The 12,609-nt window shown below is 31.1% G+C and overlaps 1 protein-coding gene across 1 annotated transcript in view; it reads left to right on the top strand.

The window, feature by feature from the left end:
- Nucleotides 1-12,609, top strand: part of LOC142330615 (uncharacterized) — a 279,378-nt gene that overhangs the window by 85,177 nt on the left and 181,592 nt on the right. Inside the window, exons 24-28 of the mRNA XM_075376020.1 lie at nt 361-468; nt 1,630-1,836; nt 1,970-2,087; nt 7,861-8,057; nt 9,475-9,599. Of these exons, the coding sequence (XP_075232135.1) occupies nt 361-468; nt 1,630-1,836; nt 1,970-2,087; nt 7,861-8,057; nt 9,475-9,599 (755 nt within the window). The remainder of the gene's footprint in view (nt 1-360; nt 469-1,629; nt 1,837-1,969; nt 2,088-7,860; nt 8,058-9,474; nt 9,600-12,609) is intronic.

Below are 12,609 nucleotides of genomic sequence, written 5' to 3'. Positions count from 1 at the left end.
ATTTTAATTTTTGTGATTCTTCAGTAATTCATCTGTTTCCATTAATAACATCATAAATACAATATTCCAGAGTCGGAATTGAAGCACTACACTAAATTAAGAAATCATCACTAGCTATCTGGAGACTTCTGGAATATTAAATGAATCATTCAATTAGTTATAACTAAAGGAAAAACCTTTGTTTTTGATATGAATGTATACTACATAAATAAAACTTGATCGTAATTGATTACGTTTATATATAAGTGTATTAGTAGAATTAATGATTGATACCTTGTTTAAAAATTCTAATTGTAAAATACTTGTTCCTGATTGACATGTACAATTTAATTTGGTATTGTTTGTTTTTCTTGTCCTTAGAGTCTACAGAGAATAACATGCCAGAATCTGGTCGAACATCTCATAAAGATGAATTAAGTGATATTTTGGGCCCACATTTTAGTATTGAATCTATGGTCAGAGATACTGGTAAGACAGTCAGAATATATCTTGTACATAAAAAAATATTTTTCAATTAAAATTAACCCCACCATTATTTACTTAACGTAATTACATTTTCTTCTTTGTCCTGAGCGCTTTTATAGTGCTTTACTGCTTTTCAGAGAAGTTAAATGCATTATATATATTAAAATTCTTAAATGTTGTTTTAAAATAATGGAAAAAAAATTATGCTTTGTAAATATTTTATTGAATTACCCCCTTTTTAATTTTGAATATTCTGTTGTTACCTAATATTCTATTCCTGGTTGAGCACACAGCCCAAATCTGGCTTTTTGTATACCCATGGGTAGGAAACAAGCTCAGCTAGGTCCATAAGCAGAACTGCTTCTCACCAAACTATATGAACACCAAGGACACAACTACTTCACACAGGCCCCCTCTCTATACTCTAAAAGAAAGGGATCCAGAAGAAAAGGGATGATCTTTCTACATAGAGTAACTGTAACATGAAAGACTACTCATTTTCAGGGTGCATCAAAGCGTTTCCAACTAATGGGTGTCCATCACATTCACAATTTATCACGGTAATGATATATTACCCATCATTCTTGATGATTATTATTATCTAGAATGAAAATACCTCATTACTGATCAATGATTTTGTGTTGACTGACTCAGTTTGTATGCAAAAAACTTTCTCCAGAAACTAACTATCCATCCAAGGAAAGTCTCAGGCTCTTTAAACAAATCCTCACAATCTCCTGAACTATACAGATTGTAGGAGTAACTTTATGAAGTATAAATTGTTCAGCTGAATTCCCACACACAGGTAAGTCTGAATGTTGCAGTAATATACTTGAATTTATATAAGCCAAAGGTTCTATAAATTGTGAAAGTTTTTCTTTTAATAAATTTTTAAGTATTATCTGGTGATTTTTGTTAAATATCTGTTAAAGTTATTAAACATTGGAGATATGAAGGGATAAAGAAAAATTGCCAGTGGCTATAACCATATGGTTCATGTAGGTAATTGCAATTAAAGATTGCTGGGTGCAGTTTCATTACAAGTTACTTGTATGATTGCTGACATTCTTTGATAGGTAATGAATTCTATGCCATAGAAAACTGAGCTATTAATGTTGCAAAAAGTATTATATATATAATGCATGTAAATCTACTTTTGTTTAGGTCTGCCAAATATGGATAGTAAAGATGTAGAAGAAATTTTTAAGAAGGTTTTGACAGACGAGTCGCAGGAATCGTCACAAGAACCGCCACCAGCTGTGTTCAGTCAAAGCGCTCCAGTTGTACAACCTCAACAGTCAGGACCTGTCATGTCTCCTAGTCAGGCACATGGTGCTCCAGCAGCAGCTCCCCCATCTAATCCAGGAGCTGGTCAGTTAAAAGATATTTTTTGTTAGATGAGTTTATAGTGTTAAAATGTTTAATTGTGGATTTATAAAAAAATTATTCTTATTCGGTTAATCTTGTGTTTTTTATTTTCTTTGTTTTTTATTTTTTTGGACAGTTTTACAATCACCTATGGCAGTTCAAAGGCCTCCTCCGAGTACTCCATCGTTACCATCAGTCGTTCACTCGCCTATTGCTTTCCCAGCTGCATCACCATATCATTCTGAATATAGCAAGTAAGTTTAATATGTATTGAATGAAAATACAGCGAGGTCCAAAAAAATATACTCACTGTTTTAAATTAAATATCTAAACAAAAAGACTTACACTCACTAATCTAATGTATAGAGTAAGGTATTAAATTTGTTTTGGTAGGCGACGCTGGCAGTTTATGCTGCACATGCACGGGTGGTTGGTTGTGGAACGAGCTAGTGCAGCAGAAGACAGTCGAGTAGCAACAATGGCTGAGGTTTGCTTATCGTTTGTTGAACGCAAGGCTGTACTGAAGTGGTACTGGAAGTACGAGGACATTCACGAGGTACAATGGCAGTGGCAGAAAGAGTTTGGAACACCATCACCACCACTAAGTCAAACATTGCCCACATTCGCAATAAATTCGAAGCTGACTTAACTGAAAAAGATGTGCACAAGGAAAAATCTGGTCGACCACGAACAGCTACAATTCCTGCGTCCAGTGCTGCAGTGTTGCAACATTTCACCCAATCACTGCAAAAATCAGTGAAACAGGGAGTTCGCAAAAGTGAGGTAAGCCAGTCAAATGCAAGATGCATTCTAAAAAGTGGAAAGTGTACATTCCAAGACTCTTGATAAACTACTCTTGATAAACATGAGGACGATCCAGATCAAAGGATGGAGTACTGTGAATGGTTTCAGCACATGGCTGGCGAGAATGAGGAATTTGCAGGGAAGTTTGTGTGGACTGACAAAAAATCGTAAAGTCATGTGCTGCCAGTACGCCAGATACACTAACAGCCGTAGTTCGATTTGCAGTTCGGCACCAAGGGTGATGTATCTGCTGGTGGTCATTTCAGACACATACCATAACCCTCTCTTAGTGCTAAAAATGCCACGTCAAATCAAATTTATCATGAAATATGGACTAGCAAACAGTGAGTACATTTTTTCGGACCTGTATTAACAGACTTTACTCTGCATAAAGCACCTAGCTTATAATATATATATATATATATTGTATTTTTTAATCAAAAACCAACTTGAACAACCCAAGTACAGAATTACAAAGTAAATAAATGAAACACTTACCTTACCTTATTTTTATATTCCAAAAGCACTTTCACAGGATCCGTCATCATCAGTTGTATATAAAATATATTTTTATAAAATTACATATTAAACATAAAAAAATTTAAAATTAAAGTATTAAAAGATTTAAATTACAATCATATATACAAAAACATATGAAGTCAGTTAAATATAAAATAGCTACATATTTATAAATATGACATCATAATTAAAAAATTTAAAATTAAAATTAATATTAAAAAAATAATAATAGAAAATTTATACTATGTAAACTGGCCAGCTAATGTTACACTACTGAGTGGAGTTGAATTAAATTATTTATATGCATTATGATTATTTCTATTTTTATATAAAAACGTGCTGCCTGCCATCTGTTGCTGCTTTTATAAGAGTGTCATCTTCACGTTCTGTCTGAAAGTTGATCAAGTTGGAGATTCTTTTGTATATATAGATAAATGGTCATAATCATTACATTTTATTTTATAAATAACGCATGAATTATGTGACAGTGATAGTTATTTTTTAAATATTTTGTTATATGATTGTTTGCCTTGTATGCTGGTTTAAATTTACTTTTATTGTTAATATTAGTTATATTTTCAACAACATTATCAATGTATAAGTACAGGGTGTGCCATATAAAACCCAATCCAACCTTATATTGGTAGGTATTAAAATAATAAAAAGGCATGTGTAAATGTAAATGTAATTTTTGTTATTACCATCCATTACCTTACATTTACAGTAAATGTTGGAAGTGGCCGCCATCTTCTTGAATACAAGCTTCAATTCTTTTTACAGCGTTTCTTGCAACTTTTTTCAAAGTTTGTGGCTTGATATTTAATACAGCTTGTTCAATATTGACATTCAATCGTTCAAGTGTTCGTGGTTTGTTGCTGTAGGCTTTTTCTTTGAGGTAACCCTATAGAAAAAAAAACGCCACAGTCAAATCTGGAGATCTTGGTGGCCACAAGCCTCGACCGATAACACAATTACCAAAGAATTCCTCTACAAAATCAGAAGTTGAACCTGCGTAGTGCGATGTCGTACCGTCATGTAACCAGCAGTGTCTGTCTTCCTCTTCCAAGAGTGCAATGAAATGAAATAAAATATCCTGATATCATTCTGCATTAATGGTGTACTCGAAAAAAATAGGACCGATTATTTTCTTCCACGATACTGCGCACCACACGCCCAACTTCTGCAGGTGTAATTGTTTTCCGTGATAAACATGGGGATTTTCAGCGCTCCAAATTCTACTGTTTTGGATGTTTACGTAGCCATCCAATTGAAACCGTGCTTCATCTGTGAAAAATAACGAATCCATAGCATTAATTCCCTCTCGCAGAAATCGACAGAACCATTGACAATATTGTAGCCGTTTTTCTTTGTCGGGTTCAAGAAGTTGATGAACCGTTTGAATGCGATAAGGTCGTAATTGTAATTGTTTGGTCGTCCGATGAACAGTAGATTTAGACAAATTAATTTCAGCAGACAAACGTCTGATCGATTTATTTGGCGAGGCGAGTAATCGGTCTTGATTTCAATGACTGTATCTGTATTCGCAGATTTGTTGACGCAGATCTTTTGTGTTCCTTGGTATTAACAGAACCGGTCTCTCTAAATTTTGCAACTAACCTTAATACTGATGTTTTGTTAGGAGCTGGTTTATCTGGGTACTTATGGCGAAACAAATCTTGCACTGCAACCACTGTTTTCATACTGAAGTGCGACTCAACAATGAAAACACGTTCATCTAGCGAAAACACCATCTTGTCTCTAGCAATACACTGAACGTTATGATTGCATTGTCGTTACTATCGGTAGTGTTCTACTGTGTCGCCACGATGTTCAGATGTTGGACGAGTCTATTTCAGTAACAAGTAGGGGAGTAAGCTTGACTTTTGAAATTTCATGGATGAGTGATTGATGGGTTGCGTTTTATATGGGACACCCTGTATTTAAATATACGTTAATTTATTGTGGATCATTTACAAGTATAAGAGTTGTATTATTAATTTTTTAAATTTGTTTTTTGTATATATTATCAATTAAAGAAACATTATAACCATTATGTTTAGCAATTTTTTTTTTTATTATATCTATTTCTTTGTTTAATTTACTTTTATTTTTATTATATTTTGTGTAATTATTTGCTCTATTAACCATGTTTGTATATGTATTAGTTTTGTATGACCACAGATGATTTGAATTTCTATGTATTGTAATTTTATGGGTTTTGGGTTTCCTATATACTGATTATTTTTGTTAATTTGAATACTAGCATCTAGAAAATCTATTTTTCTATTTATGTCAGTTTCGAAAGTAAATTTTATTCAAAATTATTATTTATTCATTGTGTATAATGAAATTATAAACTACAAAAACATCGTTAACGTACCTTTTTTTTTTGTTTTACATTGGAAGTGGGAAAATTTGCCTCAACCAAACGCTCAATAGCCTGTACTTACTGTGTGTGTGGAGTTCACCGCATGCATGATGGGACCCCATTCCCTCCCAACAACATGGTGACAAAACCATCTAATAAGGTTTTCATCTCCATCACGCGTGTCAACAGGCATACCTCTAACTCTTTTGCCATAAACCAAGGACTCTCCTCATCAACTATTTCCTGACACCTCCAATTACCATCCTGGGGAAACAATTCTCGAAAGGTTTTCCCCAGTTGAATGCTGAGCAGTCTAGGCAGGGCCCTTCCAAACCTGCCCATGACTATACAATACGCATCCCCAAAGGGGTTCTTGTTCAAATTAGCGCATATCTCATGCCACCTCTCCTTGGATCTATCAGTGGCCCTTCTGAGAGTCTTCCTTCCTCGTCTCAAGATAAGTGCTGCTCTTTCATTTTCTACTGGATCGTCCCTCCTCTTTCCTCTTATTAATTTTCTCTAAAGCATTTCATCCTTAATTCCTCTATTTTGATGCTCCACCTATACACCTTTTTGCGCCTTGACCAGGTCTGACTGCCTTCAAGGACCTCCCTACAGGCCTGCACTATAGTCTGATGTACTTCTAATCTGGTCATATCCTGATCCTCCTGCTTTCTCAAGATTACCTCCCTAAGGACAGGAATTTGAGAGCTTGTCATAATCCAGGACCCTTCCTGATTCATCTTGTCCCTTCCGGATCGTATCTCCTCTACTGATTCATATCAAGGACACCTAGCAACCACCAATACAGCTGTGGTCGCTGAGCATCTCACTCTCCAAAAATACCCATTTAGTCAGACCAACATGTGACTCACTAACAATTGTCCGGTCCAGAACTGACCCACATTCCTCTCCTGTAGAACATATGCACCCCAAATTCATTAATGCGCACACCATTCCCAGGGAGACCATCAATTCAGCAAGCTGCCTTCCCTGTTCATTAGCAACTCCAGCATCCCACTTGTGGCTATTAAAGTCACATCGTATTCTTATCAGGTCCCTCCTACTTCTAACCTCTGAGGCCAGCCCCTTCAGGAACTCAGAGAATTCCTTTAACGGTATGTTTGGAGAAACATATCAGCTGAACAGGTACCATCCAGCCACCGCAACCCAAACAAATCCTCTGCCACCACTGCTACATTCAACCATGGCAACCGCTCAGCTCCTAGCAGATCTGTAAACCATCTAGCATTCACCACTATTCTTCTATTGGGTTCTAAGACCATCAGCACATCTTCACCATCTTCCCTTACCATAGCCCATAACAGGTCATGGGCTTGGCCAGACCTGTTTGTATTTAATTGCAAGATTTTTATTGCCTGCATAGTGGGCTTCCATACCTATGACTGACCTTCTGCGTCATACTTTTTGTAGGTCATTGGCTCCCTGCACCCCGCCTTGAAATGTCCATCTTTCCCACAGTTAAAACAACATTTGGTTCTGACAGGACCCTGACACTTAGAGACCTTATGGCCCCGGTCCCAACAACAGAAGCACCTTTCTAGCGGCATATCTAGTACTACTCTGCACATCACCGCTCCAATTCGCAGGCATCCCTCCCTGAGGAGCTTCTCTTCTGCCTCGCACCCCTTGTCTGCCTAATACCAAGAATCCATTTTCATGGGATTCCACATTTTCAGTTATTAAATTCTATAATTACATTAAAGCATATTTATTTATAATTGTGGTAATTTGTCAAAATTGTTTTCTTTTTTTAAAATTTTGAAATTTACTATGGATAAATATACAAATTCTGCTGTCTAGAGTTATATGATCTAGTAACAACTGAACATGCAGGATCCCATGAAAATTGATTTTTGGAATTAATGTGGTAGGTGTAATTGTGTTTTGGTGGTTTATATTTCATTTAATATTAAATTGTATTAGCATAGCGGTCAGTATGTTAATGAATTATTTGAATTTTCAAATATATATATATATAATGTAATTATAATATATAATATAATATATATTAATATATTATAAAATATATTATATTAATATATAATATAATATATATTAATATATTATAAAATATATTATATTAATATATATATTATTTATAATATATATATATATATATATTATTTACCTGATTATTTTATTATATCTTATTTAGTTATTGAGTATCAACCATTAAAATTAAATTCAACCTCAACTCATGATTATTGTCTAATAAGAAAAAAATTTATGCATGTTAAATTATTTTTAAACATTTAATTTCTGAAATTGTTTTTAAAATTTTAATTAAGAATTTTTTTTATATATTTTTACAGTAGTCCACAATTCAGTCCCGCCTTCTCAGAACCTCCCAGTCCTTGGGCTGATGATGGCAGTGGAGATGGTCCAGCTTCATGTAAGCAACAAAACAGTATTAAAATGGAAGCAGATGAAGCACTAGGCCCAGGTGCTACAATATCTGCTGTACTTTATGCTAATCTTAATCATCCTGAATGGAGAACAGATTATCCTGGTAAGACCTTTATATTCTTTTTCAGTTTATTTTATTTTTATTAGAGTTGAAACAAATTAACTGAATCTGTCCTAGTTTGAGAAGAAATATTAACATTCTTATATTGTCTCTGTGAAGCATATTTCTTAAAGGAATTAATGTATTTCCAGTTGTGCTGAATAGCCTTTCAGATGGAAATGTCAATGATAAAATGATATTGATGCATGATAGGAGGAAACGGCTGATAAAAGTTTTGGATAGGCTTTCAAACTCATGAATGCTCTGTTCTTGTGTAAACACTAATGTCGGTTTGTTTTCAGGGAAAATTTCTCACTTTTCCTTTCTTGTTTTCATTCATATATAAAAATAAAAAATAAAATAGCTGTTAGTTTACACCAAATTGTTAGCTGTTAAAATATGATATATATATATATATATATGTAACTACACATGACATTATTTATTTACTTCTTTGTATTGGTGTAAAGTACTGATTAAATTTGATGCATTCTGATACTGAGTAATGATAGTAGCAATGGCAAACCCATTTTTTATACATTATTTTTCATAAAAGAGCCTGATAGAATTTGACAGTACAAAAGGTCAGAAATCTATTCCATAACATAAATAACAAGGAAGTAGCATATTTATTGTGATAATAAAAATTAACAAACTTTTTTAAAAGTAATGTTCAAACCTTAATCTTTGCCAAGTGGATTTTTTTTCGATAGAATCTTAAGTGAAAATTTTGTTTGATGAAAAGTTGCATTTTCTATGAAAATTATAATTGAAAGTATTTTTAATTTTGTTGTTTTTTTAAGTTCTAAACTGTTAATAGTAATAATAATAATTATTATTATTATGTGTGCTCTGATATTTAGTTCAAATAATTTTTGCTTAGAAATTCAAGAAAATCAGTTAGAAAGCTCAAGATGGAAAACAATACTCTTTCCTTTATTCCACAGAATTTTAGCAGGTCCAATTATATTTCTTTTCCTTGATTTATCAAGATTTGTACAAACTGCATTTTTTTCATACAAGCAGCAAGGCCTATTCACATTTTAAATAAAAAGAAAGCTTGTTAATTGATTGTTCCTATTTCTAGCACCATTCCAACTTCTAAAAGTCAAAACTTAAACTGCAGTTGAAAATGTACTATTATTTTTCACTTTTAGGGAATTTTTTCTAAAAAGTTTTATTAAGTTATTTTTATTATTTATAAATATTGAAAAATTCTTTATTTATTTATTGAATAAAATGAGCTCTTTGTGAAAGAAATAAAGTTAAAATTTGAAATTTTTTTTACAGCATTTATGGATTTTGACGGTTGCAATTTAACGTTTTATTAACATATTTATCAAAAATTTGGTGTACTAATTAGTTAATTTATTAATTTAATGAATAGAATTTGTTTCATTGTATTTATTTGCTTTTTTAGTTTGGTCTGAGCGATATAAACAGATCTTAAAGAAGTGGCGTGCATTACCATCAGATAAGAAAGCTCCGTACTTACAACAAGCTAGAGAAAATAGAACGAATTTGAAAATGAAGAAATCACCACATGTAAGAACGGTATTCTGCTTTTTTTTTCTATTTTATTTTATAACTGCAAAAAAGGCAATATTCTTTTTATTTTATTTATTTTTTACTTTGTTTTATACATTTATATGAATGAATATTGTTGCACAAGTTGAAAAAAGTACTGAATACTGGCGATATTACACTTTTTTTTATTCTTTGTAATTACAAAAGAAAGGTTTTTTCCATTATAAATACAATGAAAAGAGAAGGTATAATATATACAGAAAAATAATTATTTTCCTACATTTATCTTTTATTGATTTTATGAAATCAATGTATAATTTTTTTGAATAGGGGTTTTGTTTAGTTATGCAAAATGCAGCATGATAATTGCATCATGAAAATTTATTTAACATATTTTATGTGTAATGTAATTATGCAACTTGAAAGTAATTAATTTTAACTTAAAAAGTATCAACTATAATTTAATTAATGCATCACTTATATACAGTTATATAATTATGTATGGTATGGATTAATAATAGCATTAATATTTATGATTTTTTCCCTTTATAAATTATGAATTTTGTATATAAATTGAAACAAAAAAAGTATTCAGTTGTGCATTGTTATTACTGTTGTAAATGAACTTAAAAATCTTCTTAATGTATCTATTGCTGACAATTTGGAATGTGTTGACATTGTTTAAATGCGGTTGATATATCACATTGTAATTAATAATTTCTTTTATATAGTTTGTCAGCAGATGGTATCATACCATGTCTCTGTTTTAAAACCTCTGAGACATGTTAATATTTTGATTAACATTATTTATTGATAATTTTTATATATTAAATTTTTTTCAATAATTTGTGTGTACCGAGTGTGGTAAGAATCTTAGCTAAAGAGCTGCATTGTCTAGTTAATAGTTATTCCCATCGTCCCTGATATGTAACTTTTTTATTTTTGGTTTTTGTACAGATTTTGAAGAAATTTATATAAATTAATTTCTGAAATTCTGAATTATTTTTATATATTTACTTTTTTTTATCATTCATATTTCAGTCATTGATGGTCAGTTTACTAATTTATTTTATCTTAAATTCTTATCAATAAATTGTAAAATATTTTAATTAGCTTACAGCTTTTATGAATTTTACATTATCTGTTGTTTTATTTTTGTTATGAAATTATATAATCACAAAAATCTTACTAGATTTTCATTCTACAGAACTTTTAAGTAATTTTTTTATATTTTCTTATTAATTATTTATTTTAAGTCCCTAAAATTACTTTCACTAATCCATTAGGATGGTAAATGAGAAAATGTTATCAGCTCATAAAGAAGTAGGTGTTTCATGGTAGTTGTATGTTGCAATTTCAATAAAACATCAAATTTCAATAAAATGTACAGTAAGAGAAGCTCTGTCAGCAGAGCTTTTCGTACAATGGATTCTTTCCTATATTAACTTTTTTTTTAAAGTTTTTTATAAAATACTGTAAAATCAATTTGAAACTACACACACTGTAACATGTCATCTCCTTATGATTGAACTTGATAGCTGATTTTGTTTATTGATTACACAATTTCTATATCTATTGACATTAAATGAAAACAGAGACTAGGAATTTAAATCAAACTGTGAGAGTCATTTTAACATTTATGATTAACATTTGGTAATTACCATGATGCTCAGCTTACAACTTAAATTATATGTGTAGCAGTGGTACCTTTTTGTTGGTGTTTTCTGCAGACTGTCTTATTTTTGATCTTATATCAGGAATACGTGGAAAAAATGAAATAATTATTTTTATATTACACATTATCTCAAAACCATCTCACTTAGTAAAGTAAAGGAAGGTTTTCTACTGAAAAAAATTTATTTTGAATTGAATTTTATGTTTAGTGTATCTTTTTTTGCCTTATTCAAATTCAATTTAAGCTCTGCTGGCAGAGCTTCTCTTACTGTATTGTCTGTTTTATTAATTTATTCTGTCAAAGTCATTAACAGTGTCTTGTTATATCAGATAAAATTTAATTGTAACAAATGATATAAAAGAAATGAAATTAGAAGAATTTGTTTTTCGTATGTAGAAATAAGTTACTGATGTGATATTTCAAGATCTGCATCCATGCAATGATCAGCCTTGATGACACTCAAAAAGTGTTGAAAAATTGTTGGTATCTTACTGTAACATACAACCTGTTAAAATTTTAAAATTAATTTTGAAAATAGTATTTAATATTTATATATTCTGTTCATACATATATTATTATAAAAGTAATCATTTAATTGGTCACTTATTATAAGCAGTATTTTTTTTAATTTAATTGGTATTCTGTTTTTTTTTTTGATATGAAGATTTATATATGTTTTGGTTGTATTATATATTAATTTTTATGTTGGTTTAGGTTAATAATGTGATTCAAGTGGGTTTATATGTTCACTTGTGAGTGTATATGTGTGTGTGTGTGTGTGTGTGAGAGAGAGAGAGAGAGAGAGAGCGCCTCCATGCATAATTTGCTAGTTGCTGCTTTTCTTAACCCCATATATATATAGTTTGATAAAACTAAACTGGTTTAGTACGTAACATGAAACTGAAAGCTTATCTTTGAAAAATTATGTTACAAGTTTCTTAATAAATAAAATTTGTTTAATAAAGTTTTATACTGTATTAAATGTGTTCTTTTCAACACTGTTGTGAGTTGGAGTATATTTCAGGAAAACTATAGGAATTATGCATAAAATTACTTCATTCTGTGCTTCTTCATAACAGTACAATTTAAATTCCTTTACTTCGTTAAGGGAGTATATAAAAAAATTTATTTTAGGTATTTAAAATAGAATTTTAATCCTTTGTTGTAATATAAAAAAATTTGCCAAATTGCTCTTCAGCTTGTGGCAAATGTTTTTTGTGCACTTAACTATGTTTTAACTATGGTGTTAAAGTGTAATATCATTCAAAAATGGGGGAAAAAAGACTGTAAAGGAAATAAGAATATTTCCTAAAACTGCTGGTAGTCTGGTGTATGTAAGATAATAGTACAATT

The sequence above is a fragment of the Lycorma delicatula genome, chromosome 9 (assembly GCF_047948215.1).
Source record: "Lycorma delicatula isolate Av1 chromosome 9, ASM4794821v1, whole genome shotgun sequence".
Classification (NCBI taxonomy): domain Eukaryota; kingdom Metazoa; phylum Arthropoda; class Insecta; order Hemiptera; family Fulgoridae; genus Lycorma; species Lycorma delicatula.
The sequence above is the reverse complement of the archived record's forward strand: the minus strand, read 5'-3'. Positions and strand labels throughout refer to the sequence as shown.